General features: G+C 53.9%; 1 protein-coding gene across 4 annotated transcripts in view; it reads left to right on the top strand.

Annotated features, from left to right (window-relative positions):
• The window catches only part of MROH1 (maestro heat like repeat family member 1), a 104457-nt gene that overhangs the window by 49318 nt on the left and 28467 nt on the right, over nt 1–26672 (top strand). For 2 of the 4 annotated variants that reach the window (XM_077809631.1, XM_077809630.1), the window contains exons 20-34: nt 1022–1141; nt 2468–2590; nt 4485–4631; nt 4788–4814; nt 7271–7393; nt 7862–7941; nt 8478–8613; nt 9879–9974; nt 10573–10677; nt 11877–12012; nt 13337–13449; nt 16076–16228; nt 17809–17963; nt 18924–19089; nt 19942–20138. In XM_077809631.1, coding sequence (XP_077665757.1) covers nt 1022–1141; nt 2468–2590; nt 4485–4631; nt 4788–4814; nt 7271–7393; nt 7862–7941; nt 8478–8613; nt 9879–9974; nt 10573–10677; nt 11877–12012; nt 13337–13449; nt 16076–16228; nt 17809–17963; nt 18924–19089; nt 19942–20138 — 1877 coding nt within the window. The remainder of the gene's footprint in view (nt 1–1021; nt 1142–2467; nt 2591–4484; nt 4632–4787; nt 4815–7270; nt 7394–7861; nt 7942–8477; nt 8614–9878; nt 9975–10572; nt 10678–11876; nt 12013–13336; nt 13450–16075; nt 16229–17808; nt 17964–18923; nt 19090–19941; nt 20139–26672) is intronic. The other 2 variants (XM_077809632.1, XR_013345058.1) reach the window with 2 other exon arrangements.

Here is a 26672-nt window from a genome sequence, read left to right on the forward strand (position 1 = left end):
GTGGCGGTCACAGTGTCACCACGGTAGTGCCTTGCAGTGCACCGCCTCTGCGGGGCGTTCGGGCCGCTGAGCCAAGGAATCGCCCAACATTTCAGTTACTCTAGTTGTGGCGAATCGGTCCACGGTTGCGTGAGCGAGCCAGGGTCTCGTGGGTGCAGCCAGGGAGGAGTGGGTGGCTTTGGCGATATTTTGGAGAAGAACAGAGCAGGATTTAGGGTCTGCCTCAGTGAGGTGTGGAGGGTCACCGAGGTTCTGGCCCTCCTGGGCAGCGAAGAGCACGAAGGAAAGAAATCTCGTGGGAGGAGAGACGTGAGGTGAGGCTGTGAAAGTGAGGGGTGCCGAGGCTGACGTGAGTCTCCTGCGTACATGTGATAGCAGAAGCCCAGAGCCGCCAAGGGGGGTTAATGAATTGCAGCAGTTCTCTGCTGTGGTCCTCGTGTGCTGAAGCAGGGCTGGCTGAGTTTGGGGTTTTCGAGAGCGGTGCGTGCGCGGGCCCGTCCCCCCAAGAGCAGCAGCCGAAAGGCAGGCGTGGGTTGGAGTGTGCATGGAGTGGCTAGACGTGCCATGGGCTAGCTGCAGTGGGAGCAGCTGGTTCTAGCATCTGGACTGTTTGAGCTAAAAACTTAACTTGCAGCTTCCCTGCTGTAGCCTAAGCTCGCTGCTGCTGCTTCCTGCCTGACCCCTACCCTGCAACTCCTTCCCTTCCAGCGCCAGTGAATCCTGGGTTCTTGTGTCCTGTCCTATTCTGTCCCTGTGCAGGGTCCCATCCTGTCCTCCCCTTGTGCCTGGGAATGCTCTATTGCAAGAGTAAAACTGGCCAGTTGGAGTCTCGGGTGCTGAGAGGGGTCAGAGCAATGTGTGCACTTGGGCCGTACAGTCAATACATGATCTCCTGAGCCGTGGCTTGCATTGAAGGGTAGCTGGAGGCTGAGTGGAAGGCCATGGGTGATGTCTGCTCTCCCAAGGGCTCTGCTGGTGTTTTGGTTCCATAGAACACAATGCTCCTCTTCTTGTCTTCCAGAACTTCCTGTATAAGTGCATTGGAACAGCTCTTGGGGTCTGTTCGAACAAGGATGTGGTGCAAAAGCAGCTTCAAGAGCTGCTTGAAACAGCTAGGTACCAGGAGGAAGCAGAAAGGGAGGTGAGGAGACAACATGTGGGCCAGCACCACCATGTCCTCTAGTGAGAAGGGGGCTTCCCCACTGCATGCCCCGCCTCCTTCTGTGTGTCACACACCCACTGAATGACAGACTAGTGCAGGCTCCAGCCCTCTGCCCTCCTAGGCACTTCTATAACCAGCTTATTCCACCTCTTCATGTCTCCCTCTGGGTTTGGCCCAAGACTCAATGGCCAGGCAGATGTGGCCTGGAGATAAAGCTGCTTCCTACCCTTTCCCCAGTGCCACACTAACGATCCCTTCTTAGCACATGGCCTCGTTTGAGACCTAAAGCTGTCTCCCTACCCACTCCAGCTAGTGTCTGGGGGGGAGTGGTGCTTGCCAGACTACATAAAGAAGCGAGGTTCGGAACAGGCTGGCTCAGTACAGGGGGATCCAAGGAATATGGGGTACCGCGGGAAGAGGTTGAACTCCCAAGAGGTACGCTCTCTGGGTCAGTCACAGAGCAACACCTTAAACCATGTTAGCGCCTGGCTGCTAGTGCCGCAGTGTTCTGGGTGAGAGAGGAAACCAGCCCTGGGGTGCCTGCCTCTAGTGGTCTCTTTCCCTGGTGATTACATGGGCTCCCTGAAGTTCCCCTGAGCTGTCACCTGGGTACAGGATTCTCTGTCGCTATCGTAAGCTGCCATGTAGCGTTACTTTGCACTGTTCAGATGTATCGGGGTGAGTGTTACCCCTGCATCTAGTCATGTTTAAGGGCAGCACAGACATAAGTTAATGGTGACTGGCTCTGATCCAGTAAGGGCTAGTTTTTAATAAATGGTTTATGGAGTTTCAGCCCAACTTGCTGGACTACCTGGTGTGGGGAGTTATGATGCGGAAGGCAACCTGCTAAAGTTGCTTTTGATTCCCAGTAGATTTGGACTCCCTTGAATTTGCTCCTGTCTGTCTGCTGGGGAAGCAAAACTCATATGTGACTTCTGGAGAACATAGTATAGCTGGCTTGTTTATACTGACAGATGTGGCTAGCCTGGGTGGCCAGGTGTGTCATGACCCACTAGGGTCTGCTAGGCAGGCCAAAGCTTCACTCCTCTAGGAATTTAGACTACATGAGAGACTCCACTTTGCTCTGAGTGGCTTGGCTGTATGCGAAGACTGGAGCCTTTCACAAGCTGCGTCCCCGTATGAAGATATCTGAGCCACTGCTCTGTGGAGAGCGTAAACTGCCAAGCTGCCAGGCCTGCTGTCAGCTGAGCACGCTTTGAAAGCCTGGTGTTAAACCACCAAGAATTGTGTTTTGAACAGGCCAGTCAGGGCTGGTGAATTAATAGCTCTCTCCCCATCCTCCAGGGACTTGCCTCCAGCTTTGGGATCTGTGCAATAAATCACCTGGACGAAACCCTGGCCAAACTAGAAGACTTTGTCAAATCCGACATCTTCAAAAAATCAGTGGGACTGTTCAGTATCTTCAAGGTAAAAGGGCCAAGTAACCTGGAGTGGGGTGATGGGGGTAGGTGCTTCCAGAGCCCCAACACAGTCAGATCTCCACACCTGAGCAGCTCTTCACTAAACAGGCCTAGTCCCCTGTGTCTCAAGGGAATGTTACGGGGGCTGCCCAGTCCCCTTGCTCTCACAGGAGTGTCATTGGCTGCAGGGAGGAGTGGAATGAGCAGAGGGTTGGGAACTGGGACCTCCTATGAACTCCAGTCCCAGCTCTGCCTCTTCCTTGCTGGGAGGCCTTGGAGAAGCCACAGCTTCAGTGTCTGTATCTGCCAAATAGGGAGTCTCCTGAGAGGTCGAGGCTGGATGGTGAATAATACCAGTGCGTTACCTGTTCAGAGCCATGTGTGGGCCGTAGCCTCGCACGTCCCCAGAGGGGAGCTATTGACTAGGTAGTGCACAAGAGCTGGCAGCCAGAGCCTGCCCTCAAATGCATTTGCACTGTCCCTGTCTCTGGTGGGAGTCGATGCACAGGGATGTGCAGAGTGGACTTGGCCTGGGCTTGCCCCCCTTGACAAGGTCTGGTTAATGTCTAAGTCCTGAGAGGTGTGGTGGCTGCCGATGGAAGGTGGCAGAATAGTCTCCTGCCCTCACCCCCACTGTGCTTTGTGCCCCTTGGGCCCAATTATGGGCCCTTCACATGCAACAGACGGACCCAGGCTAGGGGTCAATAGTCTGATTCTGGTCAAAGGTGCACACAGTATAATGGTTATGAGGTTGGGGGGAGGAACCCATCTTGAGGCAGGAGGGCCGTGTCCTGGCGGGGGCCAAGCCGCTCTGCAGAGACGCGGAAGCTCTTCCACTCGTAAAGAGCAGCCTGTGAAGGGTCACAGCTCTTCCACGCTGGGAGGGGGAACTTGCAGTGCTTTCACTCCAGGGGCCCAGCTGTGCTGGGGAGTTGACCCTCCAAGGTTACTCTGAGCTGACCGCCCTCTAGATCAGTGGCTCTCCTGACCACCTTGTGTAAGGCCCATCACCCCAGCCCCCACATCCTACTGTGAAACCTCTTGAATCATAGAATATCATAGACTATCAGGGTTGGAAGGGACCTCAGGAGGTCATCTTGAGAAAGGAGCCCCCTAGGAAACAAACCAGTCTGAGAACTGTTGCTTCAGACCATTGACTTAGCCCACTATGGCAAACCAAGAATTTGCACTTATTGGGAGGGCAGTAGATTGCTCTCCATGGAGTGACCAACATACCCACCTGTGGCAGGCTATCAGTGTGTGCCACTTAATGGCAATCACCAGAAACTACAGTTGTCAAATATTTACCTTGCGTGCATGTAACAGCAGAGCAAAGTGAGGGCAGTACATGGCGGAAGTGTTCGCAAAGGAAGCAAGAGAATAGCTTTCTAGTTTGGTATGGGGCATGCAAAGTGCCAGCAGCTGGAAAGAATTCTCTGGCTAACCCACCCTGCTGACTGTAATTCTAGTGCACAGAACCCGAACTCTCATAGGCAGCCGGTCTCTCACATGGATACTCTCAAGTTGGGTTCATGTGCTCTGCAAACTGGTGGCTATTTAGCATCACTCCATTTATGGTCCTGCACAGGATGGCGCTGGAGGCAATCTAGGGAATGCCACAGACCTCTCTTGACCCATGTCCTGGTAACCACGTTACTCCGGCAGAGGCATGTAAACAGCATGGTAATGAAATCTGCAGGGGAGCTGCAAACAGCAGCATGGACAGGAAAATAATACAAAGGGAACCAGGAGTCTCTGAGCCCCACCCCCTGTGGGGAGGTCCCATCCCAGGACCACAGACAGACAGGCCAAGGGGACCAGTCCTGCCTCCTCATGGAGAGGGACTGGGTGGCCCAACAGGTCACTTCCTTCTCTAGCTTCTTTCCTATCTCTTGTCTCAGGACCGCAGCGATAATGAAGCGGAGAAGATAAAGAGCACCCTGATCTTATGCTATGGCTACGTAGCTAGGTATGCCCCCAAAGAACTCGTGCTGTCCAGAATTGAAGCAGACATTCTCAGGAACATCTTCCATTACTTTGACACCAAGGTAGGTGACCTGCCTGTGTGCATGTGAACGAGTGAGAACAGCCTAGCTGGGTGTGCAAATACTGCATCTGAAAGGGCTCATGCCGTGTCTTGGGAGGAGGCAGCTCACTTCAGTGTTTGCTAACCTTGCTAACATGTTTTTCTTTTACTTGTTCAGGTTCTGGGAATAAAGGTAGAAACCAAGGTACAGTGTGAGGCATTAAATCTGACCTACTCTCTGCTCTGCCTCCTCTCTCTGTCTCTCTGTTTGATCACTCTAGAGAGGAGACTATTAGCTTACTAAATACCAGTGCTCGTGACTGGGGTCTCTGTGCAGTGCTCTCAGCAGGGAAGTCTGGCATTGGGGAGGAATGAGACCATCACAGGGTGAACAGCAGAGTTGCCCTGTGGCCGAGTGCTTGTTATCGGAGGGGCTGAGAGCCAAAAGCATGATTCTGGTCTGGAAGAGACTAAAATGGCACTCCGCTCTCCAGGTCGGCTGGCTGTAGTCACTAAAGCCCCGCAGAGTCAGCAGGAGGGAACTGGAGTGTCTTCCTTCCTTTGTGTGCCTTCAGCAGGTTTCCTCTCGCACTCAGTTTTTGTGCAAACTCACTGAAAGCTACAGGGCTGCATAGATGTCCTGGACAGCCTCCTTTGCCTTGCAGAACCTCTCACTGGTGACTGCGTGAAAAGGAGACCCTCAGCTTGGCTCTCAGACCGCAGGCAGTGTGGTCAGGTCTGTCAGCCTCATGTGTTCAAATTGTGCTGCAAAAATAGGAGAATAACCCCAGAGCCCAGGTGCCACTCCGGCACTGCTGCTTCCCAGAGCACAGTTGCCCCTTAGACCTTGGTGTGCCATTTCTCCCCCGCCCCAGCTCATTTGAGCAGCACTGATGTAACTGGGTGGGGAAGCTTAATGACCCCCGAGGTCTAGCCACAGTTCACAGCTCGGCTAAAAGTCCCTACCCACCCAGAACAGGTGTTCAGTGGCCAGATACCCAGGTCACTGTCTGGGGAGGGGAAGGCAGCTGCGTTCTGCTACTATAAAAGACTGAGGAACAAAACGTGGCATTTGTCAAGCTCAAGTTAAAATCTCAGGCCAGAACACCTCCTTCTCCAGACTCACTAATGTCTTTTCCTTCTGGTTTCTTGTTGGCACTAACCACTTCTGTACCATGGCTTTCTGGGCACGCTCTGAGCAGTCGGGACGCTCCCTGGCAAACACGCTGCTGGCTCCACAGCCATCTCCATAGGGTCCACGGGGAGAGGGGTGGTGAAGGGGGGACACTAGGACTATGCCTTCATTTGGGGAGCTGTGGCTGGAGTAGAGCAGTGTCTCAACTTGCATGTACCCAGGAGAAGAACCAGGCCTTAGTCCTTTTTATCGCATACCCTAGATCTAAAGGGATCGGGGCCCTCTACATTAATCCCTGCGGCAGTCCCTTTTTTGGTGCTGCAAGGGATTGACTGCTGTCTCGTGGGGTGACGGGCAAAGCCACGGGCAGTGCGAGGAACGTTCCCACCTGCTGTGGGCCTGGGGGTTAGCCTGGCTCTTTACAGCAGAGTAAGTAGTAATGGACAGGGACACATTTGTCTGCTGGTGAGGCATGTGTTTCGGCCCTGCTGCTGGATGGCTCCATGGTATTTCCTTGGGAGGCTCGGAGGCCTTGTCCGAAGTGCAGATTCCCGAGCTCTTCGTTTTAAAAACACGGGGCTTGGAGCAAGGCTCCCTTTAAGGTGGCAGCTTCTGCACTTTGAATCTCCAGCACGTGCACCTTGTCCTTGGGTGCCACCTCGTCAGGTGGGAGGTGCAAGGCGTCTCTTCGGGCGCACTGCTGGCTGGGTGGAGGCTGCGTTCGGATCAGGAGCTCGCGGGCTGGAAAGCCCTCGGGGGCTGGGATGCTGCTAGCTGGGGAGATGTCCATGCTACAGGGACAGCATTGTCGCTGTACCGCTCTAGCGTCCTTGTGCAGACGCTTCCTACGCTGACAGGAAAGCCCCTTCGGTCGATGCAGGTCATCCGCCTCTGACAGGCGGAAGCCAGGCTGACGAAGAATCCTTTTGTCAACCTTGTCACATCTACACCTAAAACCAAGGGCAGGTCTACACTACAGCCGGGATCGACGCTCTGAGATCGATCTAGTAAAGACTTGCCATATTGACTGCAGATAGCTCTCCCGTCGACCCCTGTACTCTACCCCCTCACCCCCCGAGGGGAAAAGTAAGGTAAGTCGCCGGGAGACTTTCTCCCGTAGACCCTGCGGTAACTCGACCTAAGGCACGTGGACGCCAGCTACGTTCTCCACATAGCTGGAGTTGCAGCACGTAGGTCGACTTCCCTCGGCAGCGTGGGCACAGCCTGAGTTGACCTAGGTACTGTTCTGAGGGTACTAAAGCTTTCCCAGTGCTGGCTGGCCTCGTAGATCGACCTGTATTTTAGGTGTAGACCAGCCTCAGCGGCTGTAACCTGGACGAGAGGCAGAGCTGGCAGAGCCCACGGCAGAGCAACCGGAATAGAGGCAGGCGAGGAAAGAGCTGCTGTGCTCACCTTTTGATGGGGGGCTGAGTCTGCCAGCCCAGTGCACCCCGGTCAGCGTGTGGGTAGATGCCGCTGGGTTTAGACCTGCACCTTACTGCTCGTCCTGTGCTCTCTACACTTAGGATTTGACGTTGAAGCTGAGCCTCATTCGGAGCATTTGCATGATCAGCCAGGCCGTTTATAACAGCGTGCAGTCCGGTGCCTTCCTCTTCTCCCACAAAGCAGAGCTCCTAGCTCAGATGATGGTAAGAGGAAATTCTGGGCTACTTCTCTTGAGACCTAGGTCAGGACTGGGGGGCTGGGTTAGATGGACACAACTCTGCCTCAGCCAGGGATTCTGGGGGAGGTTCTTGGGTGTCTGTCCCCTTTCCTGGGGCCAGGGAGGGAGTTAGTGCAGGCGGGGAACGAGGCGTGCGGAGACTGGAAGTGGAGGACGGTCGCATGGTTTGCTGACTCTCAAATGAGCAGGCTGAACGTGGGAAGAAGGTGTGGTGACTGTCCAGGTCAGTGGTGGTCTGCGTGGGAGGCTGTGTGGGGAGATTGGCTGGAAGGCAGGGTTCATGGCTGTTCGCATGGCTGTTCTGTGGAGGTGGAGTTGTTCCAGGACCTTGTGTGGCCTATCTTCTGGGTCCAAACGTTTGTGGTTTGCTCAGGGCGAGCTGTCTTTGAGATGGTGATGGATTTCTGCTAACCTCTCTCCCTTTGCATGCTAGGAGTTTATCAAAACAGAACCACTGGACTTGCTGAGAACTCCTATTCGCCAGAGAGCCATGATCTCCTGCACGTACCTGGTGTATCCTTTCCCTGTACTCCCACCTCCGTGGAAATAACGAGAAACCACCTGTCGAGGCAGCTTGAGCTGCCGTCTCACGTGAGTGGTATGAAAACCAAGTACAAATCTGCAGTGCCTGGCCAGTGCGTGTCCCATTCCATATGTGCACCCCAGGAGTTTAGATTGAGACAATTCTTGCAGAAAACTTCTTGCTAGTATCCACCCCCGCTCCCCACCTGCGTTATGCACTTGGTTGTCTTGCTCAGGCTCTGCACTGAAATCTCTTCATGCAAAATAGAAAGCCAAGGGCCTCACTCTTCATCTTAAACTCTGCGAGAGAGAGAGAGAGAGAGAGAGAGAGAGAGTTTGTTTCTGAGCTAGAGTTAAACATCCTGCAGCACGTGTCCGTCCCTGACACAGATGTGGAGAACAGCTCCGCCACTGGCTGCGCAGCGAGATCAGCAAGAATGCAAATTAAAATGGTGGCTGGTATGGAGGTAGCTCCCTTTAGCGAACGGCATGTGTCTGCTCACTTGCTCCCTTAACTCATCGATCAGCATACTGGAGCCTCCGCTTAGCGAGCCTGAGCACAGGGAACTGATTGATACCTGCCTGAGCAGCGTGCTGGCCCTTCCTCCGCTGGACGTCCTGAAGGAAAGAGATGGGCACGTGCCAGACGCCTTGCACAAGGAGGTAGAGAATTGAACTGCCAGCAGGCTGAGGTGGGAAGGGAGCTGTCTGAGCTAGACAGTCTGTGTGGCGTTTGGGGCCCTCTCTGCTCCTAGCTAGTTCTGGCAGTGCACCAATGGGATTCAGAGCTGGTGTCCGGTCATGTCTGTTCTGAAGAACAGCATTGAGATGGTGCCAGTCACTGATCTCAGCTGGACTGGAACTGATGCCTCACTGGTGGAAAGTTGTGTGTGCCAGGCCAGACCCATGAGCCACTTAGTTCTTTGTCAGTGGTGCCTTTCGGGTGTGTAATATGCGCTTCAATGCTCCTTCACTTGACTAGTGCAGCACCTGTTGGGGAAACCTGGCCCGTAAACTCCTACACACAAAACATGAGTAAGAAAACACTGATTCACTGATAAGCCTCCAAAAACTCCAGGTGTATTAACACCACGTTCCCAGAGCCAAATCAGAACAACCCAGGCACCCAGCAAACTGTCTGTTTGGTGGAAAAGGCATCTTTCTCTGAGCAGTCTTTGAAAGCCCATAGGGCTGAAGCGATGGGGTTTTGTTTGAAGATCTACATACGACTGAGCAGTAACGAATAACAGCCTGGTTGTTTGCCACCCAGCCATTGCAACATGCCGCTAAAGAGTAGCCCCTAAAGTTCCGTACTGCAGTTAGAGGGCAGCTTTCACATGAACTGCAAAGCAGGAATTGAAGCTGTCTCTGGGCTTGTCCCATTAACCAGAGGTCAGGGGCAGGCAGCTCAAACCAGCTTTTAATAAAGCTCCTAAAACTTTCCCTCAAGAGTCTGAAACCCTCTGTGTTTTCTGGGATCCCTTCTGTGAACCGGAATGCACCATGTGGGGCCCGAAGGTGCTCCTGGGACTCGGGAGAAAGGCTAGTGAGCCAGGAAGTTCTGGATTTCAGAAAGGGGAGGGTCTTCACAGCCTAGCGAACTTCTTTCCCAGCCCCTAGCTAGCAGGTGCCATGCAGTCTAAGCTGGAGCCATTCGTTTCTGAGAGTTCCACCCCACGGGATCACTAGACCATGTGGCCAAGCAGTTCCAGTTACGGGGAGGCCTCGCTTGCTGGGCCTTGTGTCTCTGAGAGCTGCACCTTTGTGCCCAAGAGGAAGGCAGCTGCTTCTGCTCTGTTATGCCATGCAGCAAGCGGCTAGCACAGGCCTCACGCAAAGCTTGGTGCCCTTCTGTGGCCAGACCGACTCCACTGGGACAGATCTGAGCGGTCACCTGGTGGTAATGTCGTGCCTTTTCCTCCTCATAGACTCTCTACTATGACACCATCAGTGCCCTTAAGGAACTGCTGAAGAGCATGCTACAGAAGGACCTGACTCCCCATGGACTACAGAGCATGTTCGAGGTGGGTGGCCCCAGAGTCTGGGCGGGGGGAAGAGTGGGAAGGCTCCTGGCTACCACCTAGCTGGCTGCTCACCACCCTAATGCTGAGCAAAGGGAGGAAGATAATGTGGGTTTCTGGTCACTCTCTCAACATTAGTCTCTGGTATTTGGGGCCTAAAGCCAGGTGCCCATATCTCAGCCACCTCTGGTACTCACTAGCCACACAATGGCTAGCTGTGCTGCCCGTGCCTGCTCAGCCCTACACAGCAGCACCCCTAGTCTCAGGGCCCAATACTCTCCTCGTTCAACAGAACAGACTGGGAGTTCAGTTGGGCAGTCTGTGGACCAAAGGACACGTGTGCCATAGAGAGATTGGCAGATTTGGTCCTGGGAGTTGCTTGAACCCAGAGTTGTGAGAATTGGCCCATCCCTCAGACTGCAGTTATCTTCCTGAGCATAACCGTGTGTCCTGTGTAGGCTGTCACTCTAACCCTGATAAACCCCAGCAGGCAATGCTCTGTAGATGCCATAGGCCCTGGGCTGTGTCGTAGAACTCCATGGTCTAGGGGCAAGCCTTCAGCCACCTCTCTGAGTTCTTGTCTTTGGGTCTGCCTCTACAGCATCTAGGCCCATGGATCAGGTCGAACAAAGAGCACGAGCGTGAGCGAGCAGTGGAGGTCAGTGCCACGCTGCTGGAGTTCTACCGGGACAAACTGAATGTTAGTGTAAGTAAATGCAGTGTAAAGACATGCCCATCCCACCCAGTAATGGGGATCCTGCACCACGTCGCTCACAATATGGGGTGCGGAGAGCAGGAAACTCAATCCCCTGTTGCACTGGTCCATAGAACCACAGGACTGGCAGGGACCTCGAGAGGTCGTCTAGTCCAGTCCCCTGCACTCACTGCAGGATTTAGTATTATCTAGCCCATCCCTGACAGGTGTTTGTCCAACCTGCTCTTAAACATCTTCAATGACAGAGATTCCACAACCTCCCTGGGCAATTTATTCCAGTGCTTAACTCCTTAACAGGAAGTTTTTCCTAATGTCCAACCTAAACTGCCCTTGCTGCAATTTAAGCCCATTGCTGCTTGTCCTGGCCTCCGAGGTTCAGGAGAATAATTTTTCTCCCTCCTTTTATGTACTTCAAAACTGTTATGTCCTCCCTTAGTCTTCTCGTCTCTAGACTAAACAAACCCCGTGTTTTCAATTGTCCCTAGGCCATGTTTTCTAGCCCTTTTTATCTTTTTATTTTTTTAAACTCTTCTCTGGACTCTCTCCAATTTGTCCACATCTTTTCTGAAATGTGGTACCCAGAACTGGACACAATCCTCCAGTTGAGGCCTAATCAGCACGGAAGAGAGTGGAAGAACTGCTTCTCGTGTCTTGCTTACGACACTCCAGCTAATACATCCCAAGATGATGTTCGTTTTTGTTTTTTATTTTTTCATTTTCCAGCAACGTTACGCTGACTCGTATTTAGCTTGTGATCCACTATGACCCCAGATCCCTTTCCGCAATACTCCTTCCTAGGCGGTCATTTCCCATTTTGTATGTGTGCAACTGATTGTTCCTTCCTAAGTGGAGCACTTTGCATTTATCCTTATTGAATTTCATCCTGTTTACTTCAGACCATTTCTCCAGGCTGTCAGATCATTTTGAATTATAATCCTGTCTTCCAAAGCACTCTCAACCCCTTCCAGCTTGGTATTGCCCGCAGACTTTTTAATAAGTGTACTCTCTGTGCCATGATCTAAATCATTGATGAAGATATTGGACACAACCGGGCCCAGAGCTGATCCCAGAGGGACCCCACTTGTATACCCTCCCTTAGTAACTCCTGACCTGTTCCACTTGCCCTGCTATGCTGCATACCAAGGACATGCCATTCATTAACACCCATGTGTTTCCTCTCTCCTGGTCAGACTGTGGTGCCCTTTTATAACCTCGGGGTGCTGGTTGCACTGTTCTCCCCCCGGTGTTCAGACTCCCTTGCCAGCATTCGCCTGTGTGCTGTGGACTGTGCCTACTATCTGCTCTACATACAGCTATGTTATGAAGGTAAATGAATGGGATGGGGAGGGAGAGCGGTGTCGCTACCTAGGACTGTCTGCACCAGCTAGTACCAAAGGAGCCCTCTTCCCTGTTGCCTGGCAGACAGTGGGGAGGGAAATCCCCCTTTTGCAGTCACTGCCTGGTACCAGGGAGTGCTTGGAAACTAGATGCTGATGCTTTCTTCTGAGTGGGATGTGGGACGTGCTCAGAAAAGGAAAGGAATAGCCCTCTTCCCTCTTGAAGACATTGAATATCTGACCTGTAAGCTTCAGGTTTCAAATGTCCTAATAATCACTTCAATATCCTCTGTTCTGCGATGAGCGGGGTTAGGCCCAGAGCTTGCAGGGGAGGGTGGGGATCCCTTTCCACACACAATTGTCCCAAATCAGGATGAAACACCAAAAATATGAAATGTTTCCTCTGAGATTTAAAGAGCTTCTGTTCTGGGAGAACCACAGTGGAATTTTTCAGCTTCCCACCTTCCCTGTGCCCCTCCCCCCTGGAAGTGAAATTGACAAGAGCCTCCCAGGCTGGTGCTCAGCCTGACCCCACAGCTCCAGGTAACAGCGAAGCAGACAGTCCTCGCTTCCTGCCTCTCCACCTCCTGGAGCTAGCCCACAGGTCAAGAGTGAAATTGACAAGAGCCTTCCAGATGGGGAGCCAGGAAGTAGTCATTTTGATCACACACACACACACACACACGAAAATTGATTTATTTTTCACAAAACTGAAATTTTCTTGCAGAAAATCTTTTTGGGGAAAATGCATTTTATTTTTTTGGTCAACTCTATGGACGTTTCTTGGTGGTGCTGTACGAACGGAAGTAGTACAACTGGGCCCTGGTCTGTGACTGGAGCTGTCTGACGCTGTGCAGCACAAATAATGCAATAGCCGTGATCCTGGAGTTGAGGAGAAAATTCTCTGTCCAGGAGAGGGCGCTCCTCCACTGGGAAGGAGTTCGTGGAGCTGTGGGATGCTGCAGAGGAAAAGCAGGCTGTATATGACATAAGGGGTTTCTGTTTTTCCCCCTCTTTTTTGGTTAGCAAACATGACTCGACCACAGAGCTGGGAGTTCAGACTCTGGGTTTAGTCCTGGCTTGCAGGGGGCTTTTTGGAGTGAGTCACTTCAGCTTTAGAGCCCCCCTTTCAGGTGGGGAAGATAAGGTGCCAATTCCCAGGGGAGGGCAGGCAGCCAAGAGGCGTAATGATCCTGTTGGGGGACCTCCGACCACTTCAGAGGTGCTGTGTTGGTGCCAGGTATAAAGCATGTGGTGAAGTCACGGCTGAGGAGCAGTTCTGCTAAGTCTGCTGCTGCTTGTCTCGCATGTAGGATTCGCCCATGATTATAGAGATGAGATGGTTGAGAGGCTGAAAGACCTGAAGAAAGGCCTGGAAGACCCTGACTTCACCATTCTCTTCAATACGTGCTACAACATTGCCATGGTAAGGCTGAGAGCCCTGCACCTGTCACTGAATCCTGGTCTCTTCAGGGTAAATGTCGTGTTCTGGGGCTGGAGCCCACAAAGGCTCCAGTCCCCTTGTCTGTGACTTGGAGGCGTCTGTGCCCTGAAATCTGCTCTTCCCACCTGTGGGCTATTGGCGGCACATGTTGGGTTTGGATGACTGAGAGAGGGGGCTGCTCAGAGCCTGGAGCACTCGGTGACAGCAGTGCTCTGAACACCGGTGTCCAGAACTGCCAGGCCATGGCATGTGAGGGGCTTTGCTTTTGAACCCTGTGACTGCCTTTGGGCACCTGTTTTATAAACTGCAAATCCAGAGCTCCAAACAGGAGTGCCTGTCCGTGTGTCCTGTACACTCTTGTGTCAGTGGACCGGGGGACCTGGCTTCTGTCCCAAAGTGCGCTAACCAGCTTGGTCCAAGTGAATTTTTACCCCCTAAGGAGAAGGGTTCTTATCCTGGAAATGGTGCCCTACCTCTCATTGTGGGAGTTCATAGGAGACACCCACAGGGGAGAGTGGGAACACCTGGCTTCTTTCAAGCCTGCCCGCTTGAGCTCCTTCCCCTCGTTCCAAACTCCTTAGACTTCACCTCTGTGTGAATAAGCAAAATACCTGGGCTCAGGTAAGTAACCCAACCTGCCTAAGGGGAGCTGACTGCTCCTTGTGGCTGGTGGTGTGACCTGGCCCTAGACGCTGGCTGAGGGGGGTGAAGCTATTGGTGTGGAAATAGCAGATGTCCTGATCTGGCGGCTGAGGGTGTAACCAGAAGCCTTTCCAGTTGCCGAGCTGTACCCTGGAGTGCCCCAGGAAGCTGTGGGAGAGCACAGTGGGCCGAGGATGGTCCATCAGCAAGCTGTCACTCCTGGGTTAGCCACTGAGGTGTCTAGATTTTGGGAGTCCCTCCCTGCCCACTTCCTCGTCTGTGCAGTGGTACAATGTTCTTGCCTTCCTGCATGGGGGTTGTGGGCATAAGGACTGATCATGCCCTCTCCGCCAGTAGGATCCGATGTGCTCGTAGGCCCAGCTGACCCTGGCCAGGTACGTTTGCTAGGGAGAGCAGACCTGCTGCAGGGTCAGTCTCTGCACTTGGCGGTTAGAACATGCACGTCTGGGCCCGTGGGAGCCGCTCTCCTGGTGAGGGGGGTGGGCAGCTGGAGCAGGGCCCATCGCTCGCCTGTCTCCTGTCCCTGCCCCTCTGACTCCAGTACTAACCTGACCCTACCCCCAAAGAAACGGGTCCACACCTGAGACTAAACGTATACAATGGGCCGGGGGTCTGCCTCCTACCCAAATGGTAACGGGACTGGACCACTGGCCTGGAGCTCCCAGCCTGTCTTGTGTGCCACCCAGTGAGCACATCTGTTCTCACAAAGGGTCAGCAGCCTGCACTGCCTGCTGGGAAGTAGCAGGAAAATGGCAGCTGTCCTGCAGTGCCCCAGAGCTGTCCATGCCATGGGGATCCTGAAGAGGGTCCTGATGTGCTGTCATGGGAGTGACCATCAACCCGTCGCTGTGGCCGCTTTTGATAGCGGCCATGAACATAGGAGCAGGGGAGTTGTGAGCTCTCGGGGTCCTTGTACCCGGCCTGGGAGCACAGGTGCCCGTTGCGGGGTGGAGGAGCTGTCCCAGTGGGTGAGGTGAACAGAACGCTCCGGCAGTGTGAGCACTGAAGTGTCTGGATTCTGCTGGGGCCACATCTCTCCCAGTAGCATGGCTGCCACACCCCCTCACCAGCCCCATGGCATATGTCAGGTTTTTGGTGCTGCATCTGAGTGTGGAGTGGACAGTTCTAAATGCCCAGTTTTGCCTCAGTTTCCCTTTGTGAAGTGACCAGTTCTAATGGAATGAAAGCTCTGGACACTGATGTCCTTGGCTTAGTCACAGAGCAGCTAACTCCAGAGCAGAAGTAGTGTCCATGCTGCCCAGTGCAGTCCCTGCTCCTTTCGAAGAGCAAGCAGCTCGTGAGGGTCAGCCCGAAGCTGCTCCGAGATTGCACCTCTGGCTGTCTCAAAGTTTGTCTAAGCTAGAACGTCAGCTCCTTGGCTGAGGAACTGCTCCTCCTTTTCTCAGTCTCACCCCCTAGAGCATAGCGAGGGTGGCACTAGCCCCACAGGTCACACGGTGGTTGGGCCAGACTTGATTTTTAAAGAACACGGAGGTCCCCGTGGCAAAGGCCTGGAGCCGTGAGCCTGTTGTCTCAGCCAGACAGCTGTAATCCATGGCACACCCAGGTGTTCCTTTGGGGTCTTTTCTCTGTCGGTAGGGAACCAGGCCCACAGTGGGAGGTTGGGGCTACTGTCTTTCGGGTGGGGTGGTAATCAAACCAGGGGCCTGAGCCTTTCCAGTCTCTCTCTATTCTGAGACCCTTTCTATGGCATGTGACCGACTGTATTCTGGCCAAATTCCAACTCTTACGTTCTGCCTCCTTGTACAGTAGCCAGGCGTAAGGTTTTTTATTCCGACTGAGTTGTGCAGCACTGCTGTGTTAGTTGCTGTGTCTCGCCCCAGGTGTGTCTGCATTTCAGTGACCTTCAAGTGCGTTGGGTTAAAGGTGCTCTAATCCCCAGCATGTTAGATTTAACATCTCTTCCTCCCTTCTCCCTTGCTAGGTGATTGGGAAGCGCCTCCCACCTGACCAGCTGATGAGCCTTCTGCTCACGATGTTTGAAGGGCTGGCAGATCCTGATCAGAACTGCTCTCGAGCTGCTGCTGTCATGATCAACGCCCTCCTGAAGGAGCGTGGAGGGGTGTTACTGGAAAAGGTAAAGCCCTAGGTTCTCTCCTGGCCTTTGTTTTCCCTCGGTTACCTTTGGATTCCAGGGCAAAAGGAGACCTCCTTTAGAGAGCTGGCTCTTGGATTCTGCTATGCCGTGCTCTCCCCTGCTGCCGGGTCTGAGCAGGGCATTGGTCCCTACCAGTTCTAGCAGCCCCCACTCTGGGGAAGGGCTTGGTGTCTGGGTGCTACTGCCAGATGAAGGGTGCAGTCAGGTTATGGAATATGCTCTGCAGGGCAGGAACTTGGCACGTTTGTGCACCGGCTGAGGGGAAATGGGGCAGGTTCTGAGCTAGGTGACACGCCATGGTCCTGCCCTGAAGAGCTCTGGCCGTAAATATGGTGGCAGCAGGACAAGGCTGCAAAGAACTTTGGGCAGAGGAATGTCTGTGCCTCTGCCCCATCAGTGCTGCTCTTTAGTCAGTGGGCATCACTCAGCATCCTCGTCCTGCTCCCCAGCCTGGCCGAGCGACTCTGGAACAGGAGCTGCAGCCCTGGAACTGGAGTCACCTGCTGGCGGGTATGGGGAAGCTGCCACCTGCCAGGCCTGCTCCCTGGGTTTATCAGCCATTCTGGCCTCTGGTGCTTTACTGGGGCTCCCTGTGAGATCCTTGGGGGCCTTGCCAGGCAGGAGGGCTGGAAGCCCAGGGGGGTGAGAGGTTCTGGATGTGAGGCTTCTTTCATCTGATTCCTCTACCTTCTGGGCCAAGCTTTTTTCCCCCTTTTCCCCCTCTTGGAAAAAGCAGTTCTCCCTCTGCACTCCTTGGGCTGTTCTCTCCCTGTTAGCCTCTATCCTGCTTGGGGCTGCTCCAGCTTACGTGCTTCATCTCTTGGTCAGAGCTGTCCAGCCCAGCATCTGAAATCCAAACTGGTGCGAAGCCTCTGAGTCCAGGGCCAAACCTGAGCACCGCTTGGGACAGAGCACCCTGCCGCTCTGCACTTCCTGTCTGGAGTATGCTGCCAGGCCTGCTCTGTGCGTGACCACCCTGTTTGACTGCATTGTGCAGCTCGCTCCCACCATTCGGCCTGCAGGCTTCTTTCCAGGAGCTGGGCCTATGACTGGGTCAATGTGATTAGCGTACGTAGCTGGCAGCCTGTCTGTGGCACTGGGCTCTATGCAGAGGGCGTGGTACAGGGGCTGAGCTTTCATCCTGTCCCTCTGGGAGCTGCTCAGGGCCTGGGGGTGCTTGGAGGGCTGGGGAGTCGTGTTCATGGGCTTCAGATGCAGCCCCCTCCATCCTTCTACCCAGAGAATTGCTGCTGGATGCAGCAAAGGAAAAGCAGGGCTGGGGGGCTCGTATGGAGTGGACTGCTGGCTAATGTTTGTTTTTGTTGCCTCTCCCTTTCCTCGGGACCCCAGAGGGCTAAGGGCCCTGCCCCAGATCACTGCTGGCCCCCAGCACGGCAGGATGTGAGATGTACCATAGACTGTAGCTTAGCCAGCTAATACGACCTCCTCTGCTGGCAGCCTGCCTGGAGAGCCCCATGCCCTGCCACCCTGGGTCTGAGCAGCGTGCCGGGAACCCATCCCGGCTCCTCTCTACACGTCTTCTGTCTCTCGTCCTCCAGGTGCCCGTGATCATGGCTCTGATTCACAGCAAGCTGCAGGAGGTGGATGAGGAGCACTTAAGGAAGGCAGCTCAGCAGACGGTTTACATCCTGGCCTCCCAGCATAAGACAGCGGTTGTGTCCAGCCTGCTGGGCAGCTCCCTGCCCTTTGACAGGTACTCGGCTCGCGCCATTGCCTTGGCTGGTGCGCTGCATTCTCGCTCTCCTTCTCGGAGGAGCTGGGCTTCGGAGAAGCTTTCACTTAAGCTGCAGCTAATCTTCTGGCTCCTGCCCCTGGTAATCGGACCCTGCTGGAATGCCCTTCCTGTGCTCGGGGATCAGCACGTCCACTTGTCGGGAGAGCTGCCTTTAAAAAGGGCCTGGAATTGCTTAGTGCGGTAGCCTGCATTAGTGAGTCTGTTATGGCTTAGGCCACCCACCCGGAGTCATCCAGCCCTGGCCCTGGGGTTGCCCTCACACCTCTATTGCACGTGTCCCCCTCCCTGCATGTGACCCCCACTGTGACCCTGCTGGAGCAGGGGTGCTAGAGGCATAGGAATTAAGGGAATGGGGAAAGCAAAGGCCCCGCCAGCTGATCATGGCCTGAGGAAGGGGAAAACCCCGTAATGCACCTTGCCATCCTTAGGGTGTCATGCAGAGGGAGTGTTTCATCCAACTGCAGCTGGGTGGCCCCCAGCCCCTCCCTTTGGAGGGGAGTGCGCAGCGGGAGCTACTGGGTTGCCCGGAGGCTTCATCTGATGTCAATCCTGAACATCCCTCTTCTCTTCTCATGGCTCTGTCCTACCCCCCATGTCACAGACCAATTCCCTCCATCCATGGGGATCTTCACAGGCTTGTCTCCTGCCTCTCCTCTGGCGGGATTCTGGATGTCCTAGCTAGGCTGCAAGTACGGCTACAGAGCCAGGCAGAAAGCCCCAGGATGGTAGGTAGCCCTTTCACTCTATTTCTGGACTGCAGGCCAGGAGAGGAGACCCATGTCTGTCCCCAAGTTGGGAGCTGTGCAGCGTCGTGCCGGGACACTCGCAGGCTTGCCGCTGCTCAAAGCCAGGAGCCAGTGCCAGACTAACGGGGGCAGCTTGGGTACAAAACTAACCCTCCTGTTTGTCAAAACCTAGTCACACCTGTGCTATGTGGAAGGCGCTGGCCACGGAGCCAACCCTCACGCCGCAGATCTTGGAGCTGCTCCTGGACAAGGTGAATCGGGATGTGCCATACAAAGAGAACAAATCCTTCCTGTTGGGGGGCACCTATGAGCGCATTGCAACTCCCCTCCCTTTTGCTGTAAGTATCCTGCTACTCCCATGCCTTGCCACCCTTCCCCCGGCACAAAGGGGCCATACTTTCTGTTAGCCGGGCTCCTAGCCCCCAGGGAAGATGGCATTCCAGACCCCCCCCACCTGGCCTGCTTTGTTCATTTCCTCAGCTCAGGTGTTTGGGCCAGGCCTGGACTCTGGAAATAACGCATCACTGTATAATGCCTATTAGAGCTAATCCACGGGCTCATAAAAAACCTCTCAGGTGTTCATCCTCTAGGGAGATCACTTTGCGTTTTATCCTGTCAAAAACCTAATCCCTGCTTGGCAGCTTTTTAAGGAGTAAAGCAGCTGTGACAATTTCCTCCTCCTCCTCCTCCGAACCAAGTGCAGATGGTACAGAATCCGTCATGCTGAAAGCAAACACTCCTTCCCTCCCCCCCTCCCCTCTTTACAGCCCTGTGTATTCTGGGCCATGTAATTACAGCTCTTTAAATCAGCCGGAGCAGGGCTCTGCAAGCTGTGTGCGTGATGTGCACACACTCTTCCTGCCTGAAAACTCCAGCTATGAGATCTCCTGTGCTCTCCCTGCCAGGTGCCGATCTCAGACCCCGATTCAGAAACATGCAAGTTTCAAATCCAACTGTTCTAATGGTGGCTTTTCTGCTCTGTTTCCAGCTCTGACTACAGCAAAGCCATGTCTGGGCTGCTGAACAATGGGCTGGTTGCTGGGGTCTTGTTGGCCTCTGAACTGGAGGAGGGGATTCGCAGCTCTCCTTGCTGTAGTTGATAACCTATCGAATATCGTTAACAGGTCTTAGTGGGGAGTAGACGATTTCTCTCTTCCGCCCCAGCCCTTCCTAATCCTCTTTCTTCTCAGGCCACATGTGCTCTGCATGAGATCATGTCTGCTCCAGAGTCTGGGGCAGCCGTGCTGGGGCTCTACCCGCACTTGTTTGTGGCTCTCCTGTTGCGAGTCAGCTGCACCGTGGGTGTCCAGCTACCAAAGAACCTGCAGTCCAAGGAGAGGAAGAGCGCCAGCCGGAGCCAAGGGACCAGAAACCTGGACCCCTGCAGGTAAAGAGCAGAGGGTGCTGGGGGCTTGGAGGCAGCTGGTTTTACCTGCCTTGTGGAACGGATCTTTGTTGTTCACAAACACACACATGCTGCCTGCGTGTAATCGGATGGCTGGCGAATCACAGGAAGCCCGTAGCCAGTTCTGGATGAAGGCCTGAGCCACAGGCTGTGGCTAGAGCTCGGCTTTCCACAGAACAGGATCAATCTCCAGCCACGCTTGTGCTTGTGACATTGTTCCCTATGTGCTGAGGTGGAGTGCGCCGTGCCCTGGCCTACTGCTACTTCCAGGGCATGGTGTCCCCGACCTAGTCCTGCAGCTCTTCCCCATGTCCTCCAGGCAGCCACCCCCTCTGCCAAACTGCCCGTACACGCACGCTCCTTTTGGAAACGGGGCCCGGGGGAAACTGGGGTACAAACTGCTCCGTCTCCTGCAGACCCAAACGTTGGCACGTTTTAATCACTGACTGACGCACTGGAATGGGGAGTCGCATTCCCCATTTCCCCTCAGGGTGGGCTGCTGCAGAGGGGGCAGCGCAGCCCCCTCATGAGACGTTTTGTCCTGAGTGCTCTGGCTGCCAACCTGCAGGGAGGGGGTCAGGCTGGGAAAGTGGCCAAATCCCTGGACTTCTGACTCGGTGATCTGCGTACGCTGTGGCAGAGCTCTGACCTGTCCCTTCTAGGTACCGCCCATCGCCTCCAGCACCCTCCCAGCACCCAGCCACTGGTCCTCGGCTCCCTGTGACCATGCTGGCAGACTGCTCTCCTGACTCTCTGGGCTTAGCCTGCCGATGACCATCCCTTCCTGCGTTACTGGGGAACGCCTGCTTTTGGCAGTACTCACGGCTCTGGTGCATGGAGGATATTCCAAGCTCTGTGTCTTCAGCCTTTCTAGTCTCCTCCGGTCACCAGACTACTCTTCTGCAGTGCCTTGGGCCAAAGGGCTTCTGTTGCCCTCACGAGGAAAGATGGATTTGTGGGTGGACGCTGACCTGGCTTCTGTTCCTGTCTGATCTTGTGCTGCCCTCCTGACTCCTCTGCCTCATTCCCTGCTCGTTCAGTGGGGCTGGGGAGGGGGGGCTTGGGTATGACTGGTGAGCACCACGGAAAAGCCGCTGCTCTCTCCGTGCGTACCCTGAACCTGCATGGCAGTGCCTTCGTGAAGATCACTGCATGGTAATGGCTGTCTTGCAAACTCCCCTTTCTAGGCCCGGTTTCCAAAAGCTGGTTGGTCATACCAGCTGGACCTACCACTCCATCAGCAGTCTGAAGAGGGCCGCCTCCAGGGACAGCAGCAATGGTCAGGTAGACCCACAAGCGTTGCCTTTTGTCTTACTGGGCATCCCCCAAAGCTTTTTCTTCCTTTGACCTCAAGCACGTGATCCACTTACTCAGCAGTTCTCTCTCCCGTCTCTAGCCAAGGTTTGTATCCAGCAGCAATACGTAGATCCCTGCACAATCTGTAACTCCGCAGTTCCCAACTGAAAGGACTTAGTTGTATTTGCAGAGTAGGTTAGAGGCTGGCTTTGCAGAATAGTAACCCAGCCCCCAAGCTGTCGGTGCTGCTGGAGTACACACTTCTGTGCTGCTCTAGACAAAAGTCCTCGGAGCCGTTAGAGGTGCCCCCCTCAGGCAGCTAGTGGCCTGCGCATGCTCAGGTCTGATCTGCATACCCTTCTCCCATGGACAGGGCAGCTGGAGGCTGAATCTTTCTTTGGGCTTATGTTGTTCATGGGCCAGAAAATTATACCACTGTTGCAAACAGAAGAGACTTCTTTAAGGAGCTTTGTCCCTTGCCATTTAGTAAAGGGCAAGGATTACGCGTGCGGTTTGTGGGTGATTGCGGGCTTTTGCCTCACACCACTGGCTCAGGTGCTTTGACAACAGGAGTTACAGGATATTAATCCACACTCTCCAGCTGCCCAAGAGGTGAGACTGGCCTGTCCAGACCCGTTCTCGCTAGTAGCATTAAGCCATCTCTTCAGGAAGTCTTGTGCCTAAATGAGTGACATGTTGAGTTGCTTCTGCTTGTGATATGTCTACTCCGACCTTGGTTCTTGATCATCTTGTGTGCACATCAGGATCGTTCATGTGTGACTGAGAGTCGGGCCCTTCATGCTCCAGTTCATCTGGATCCCTCCGTTCAGTCTGGTCATGGTTTGTGGCCCCTCTGAGTGAGTTGTATGGCTAGTTCCCTTCAAGCTTGACTCAGATCCCTCCTCCACCAGATCTTCCCCAGTTCTTGCTCAGGTTCCACACCTTTGTGTCTCCTTCCGGGTTGCACAGTGACACTTTCTTTTATTGTCCGTGAAGCTGAAATGGGGCTACGTGCTAAGGTACTTTCTGACTGGCTCCCTGCAATGCTGGAGCTGCTTCCCATGTGGCTACTGATGAGTAGGTTGCTTGCAAGTGTCTTCTGTGCGCTGTGTTTATAAATGAAATATTCTGGCAGAGTTTGGGAAACTGGGGGAAAGCCTAATGCATTTGTGATCCTCAGGGCTCATCTGCACACGACAGCTATTTTGGAATAAGTTAGGACATGAATTTAAAGCAGAATTGCTATTCCAGAGCAATTGCACATGTGGACAAGCCCTGAACTTGGATTTCAGTGGGCAGAGTTCCTCATCTAACGTGATCAGTCCTGAGTTCTTTGTCAAATGTCTTGGTCAATAACAAATGTAGATCCAAGCATTGATTCCTCCTACAGGGCACCGAGTGTTTGATGGCTGGGAGAGAACACGTCCGAGGGAGGGCACCCTCTGCTAGGGTGATCCGTCTGAGAAGAGCCAGTCAGGTTGCGGTGTGTGAGAGAGCTCTTGCTGACTGGCAGGCAGGTTTCTGGGACTTTAGTGTCATGTGCCCTGAGGCCGCTCCTGAGCATATTAAACTTGCACCATTTTTGGCCGGATTGTGTGGCCTGGAAAATGCTTTATGGTTCTGCTCATCAGGGCTCTGCTGCCTCTGGCACCAATACGGCTTCCTTGACACTGCCAATCCTGGCCTGGCGCTCTTCCTCATCCACCAGCTTCCGGGATGGATTGTGACTTCCAGCAGGAAGCCCGGCATGCGGTGTGGGCTAGTCCATCTCCCCCCTCCCCCAGAACTGGAGGAGCAAACAGCAAATTCGGTGGGATGTGGCTGATGAGCACAGTGGCGCTGGCCACAGTCAAACCTGCTGAAGAGACTTGCTGGCTGATGCAGTGGCCTCAAATTCCCGTGACTGCTGGTATCCCCGCTGCCATGCGGTGTGTATGGGGCTGGCTCTACCTCCCAGCTGTGTCTGAGCATGTGTTGAGGGAGCCCAGCCCTGTGCCCTGCTGATCATGGGGCGGCTGGAAGCTGAGGGATGGTGTAACTTCACCAGCACATGTGCCTCACAGCAAAGCCTCATCAGTCCTGGCATTCCCGTTGGCTACTGGCCAGCTCCAGTCAGGACATGCTGCTGGCTTGTGTCTAGGGTTCGAGGGACACAAGCCATCTTTCTGATCTTACCTCTGGGGGTCGCAGGCAGGACGAAGGGCCAGCACTGTTCAAAAAGGAGTTTGGGTAACTTCAGATTCTGTCCCTGCTCCCAAGTCACTCCTCTGGGTCTGGGCTCTTACAATGTCCCTTCCCTGTTGAGAGCTGTCCCCTCCCTTGTTGCCGTGTGAAAGACCTGCACAAGCACCACATGCTTTCAAACCCCTCTTCCCCCCCAAGCAGGGGGGATTCTGTAAACTCTCCTCTTCGGCACTGAGGGGCAAAACTTGGGGCCGATGTGATCTTGAAGAGGAGCCTGATTGGCTGTTCCCCAGGCAGATGCTGGACAATGCCCACGTTAGGTGGCACTGAACCAGGATTGCTGTGCCCAGCACCCCCTCACCTACTGGCATGAAGGAAACAAAACCTCACGCTCTTCATTGCATCCCGAGCAGCGCTTCTTTCATTGCCTGGGGAGAGGCGACAGGCAGTTCTGTATTGGTACCAATAGATGGCGCTGGTTTGACTAGGATGCTGGAGGCTGCAGGTTTCAGCCGTGCCCACAAGCTGTCTGAATTCGGTCCGTTCAAATGACCTTGAGGCTCTGACTGATGCACCCAGTGGCAGCAAAGCTGTGTCCTGCTGCACCCTTAACACTCCTGGGGAGATCGCTGCTATGGGGCACCCGCCTTCAAAACCGCATGGGGAGCACGCCAGCGAACCAGGAAAACTAGGCGGTAAACGTGCATCTTCTTACCAAATTCCATGCCTTGGCAACCCCTCTTCAAGCCTTGCCTCCGTGATCCATTGCAGTCACTAGCGGTGGTCACAGGCCCGGGGCGGCTACAGCAAAACGTGCAGAATCTGATTGGGGGGGAAAACCCTCCTTTGCCCTCGGACTGTAAGATTTGCATAGCTGCTTTGTGCTGGATCGTGTGTGTGAGGCACGTGCTACACTTGATGTTTGGAGATTCCTGCCCCACTTTTACCAGGCAAGGGGAAGCTATGCCAGACTCCCCTTGGCCTGGGGGGGCAGTTTGCAGATTTTACTGTGGCTCTTTGTGGCCTCTTACTCGGGGAAATCCGACTTGCATGGGGAAGGCTGCATGGACCCAGAACTGGGACTTGTAGCCACTTTAGGGGATTCAAGCTCCATTCATCAGTTTGTGCTGGGACGATGGCAAGGAAAAGCTGTGCTCTGTCTGCTGGGGGCGGAGAGACAGAGTCTGAATTAGTGGCTGCCCATGACAAACTTTAAAGTGATGCAAACTGCATCTGACGAAGCCTGATAGGCCCTGTGTTCAGCCTGGAAAGCTGCCACTAATTCCTCTGGTAGCTTTTCCAGCCCAAAGTTGTAATGAATGGAAACAGGTTGTTACGCTGGCTAGCAAAGCTGCTCTCTGATTAGTGTTTTATTTAGACCATATGTTAAAACAAAATTTAAAAGAAAATCTGCTCAAGTGGCTCAAGCTAAAGTTGAGCTTGCTCCACACGGCTGCTGTTTCCTCCTCCTGGCTGCATCCTCCACTCTCCAGCCCAGCTCTGGAAGGGTTCTGTTCTCTGGGATCTGCTCGCAGGAGCCTTGACAGCCACCCTATTTGTGAACCCTGACCGAAATTCTCACCATTCCTTAAGTCACTTGCACTCTTTGTGGCTTTGGCCGTGTGCACCCAGAACTGTCTGTTCTCTCAAATCGCTCTTCCTCCTCCTTAATTACTTCTGGAAAAGATGCACAGTGAGAGATCTCAGCCAGACCCCAGACCACCATAACATGAGGAACACTTAAAGGAACTTGGAGCAATTGGTTGCCTCCCAGGGAGGGAGATGCAGGAGCCAGAAACTACAGATCTTCCTCCAAAAAACTGACTCTTGGAACAGTTGGGGCAAGAATCCAAATACAGTGGGACTGCTGCTGTCCTGTCTGAAAGTGCCACTGGCCACAGATTGGATCAAGCATTAAAATGCTTCCTCCCGAGTGCCTCCCTTTAGCAGTATGGGAACTGGCCTCTCTGATCCCTTGTCAGGCAGAGCAAAGGCCAGACCTGTTGGAGAGAATGTCAGGTTGCAAGAAGACCCAGTTCTGCTGAGTGGGAACTGGTTATTCTTCCCTGCAACATGCTGGCTGCAAAAGGGATAGGGAGTCCCTGAATTATCCTGAAGTCTTCAGAGCTGAAGGTGGAAGAGAGCAGATGGGTCACTATTGCATTGCAGCTCCCAGAGGGGGGGGCTCTCCAGGGTTCTCTCTCTGGTTCAGGTAGTTAGGAGTGGACTGTGAGGCACTCATACCTTCCCTGGGGGGGCGCTATTCCAACTCTGTTAGCAAACGTTCCCAAAGAGCACCTAGCAGAATGGCATGGGGTGCAGTGGAGACTGAAGGCGAGTGGCGGGACTGGAAAGGGTTCCAATACAGGGTTAAGTAGGTCAATAGCAGGCATGTGACTAAAGCTCCCTGAAGACTGTCTTGAGTGTGGCCTTTGTGCTCAAGTGAAAAGGTGGCTTTTTCTGGGGATCTAGAGATTTGGCTACCAACCGGAAGAAACCTGACATAGGCAAGGCCAAGTGCTCTCTGGTCTCTGCTGAATTTTGCAGGTGTTACTCCAGAGCCACAGCAGTGCTGCAGGGCAGGAAGCTGCGGTGATATCGGTTGATCAAATGGCTACATTTGGGCAGGTGGGGGGAGGGTCTCTTACCAACCACATCCAGACTTGCCTGGCCCTTGACGCTGACAGCAGAACGTCCCAGTCCCTGGGGTTTGGTTCTGCTCTTACTGCATTGGGTGCAAACAGGGGAACTTTGGCTCTACATCTGAAGTCATTGCTGATTAATGCGGGGAAAATTGCTTTTGTCCCAGGTACAGGAAAAATGCAGAGATGTGAAATTCCAGGCTGCTCCCAGGAGCTGGTTGCAATATTCATAATTTCCTGTACACGTTTTGAATTCTAAGTCTTGCTGATACTTAAATGCCAAAGAGCTGGTCAAGGTGAATACGATAGCTTGGCAGGAAAACGCCTTGGAGGAGATGGGCTTTTGTTGGGAAGCCAGGAAGTGGCTATAGGACACTGGAAAAAGCAAACCTAG

This window comes from Eretmochelys imbricata, chromosome 2 (assembly GCF_965152235.1).
Source record: "Eretmochelys imbricata isolate rEreImb1 chromosome 2, rEreImb1.hap1, whole genome shotgun sequence".
Classification (NCBI taxonomy): Eukaryota; Metazoa; Chordata; order Testudines; family Cheloniidae; genus Eretmochelys; species Eretmochelys imbricata.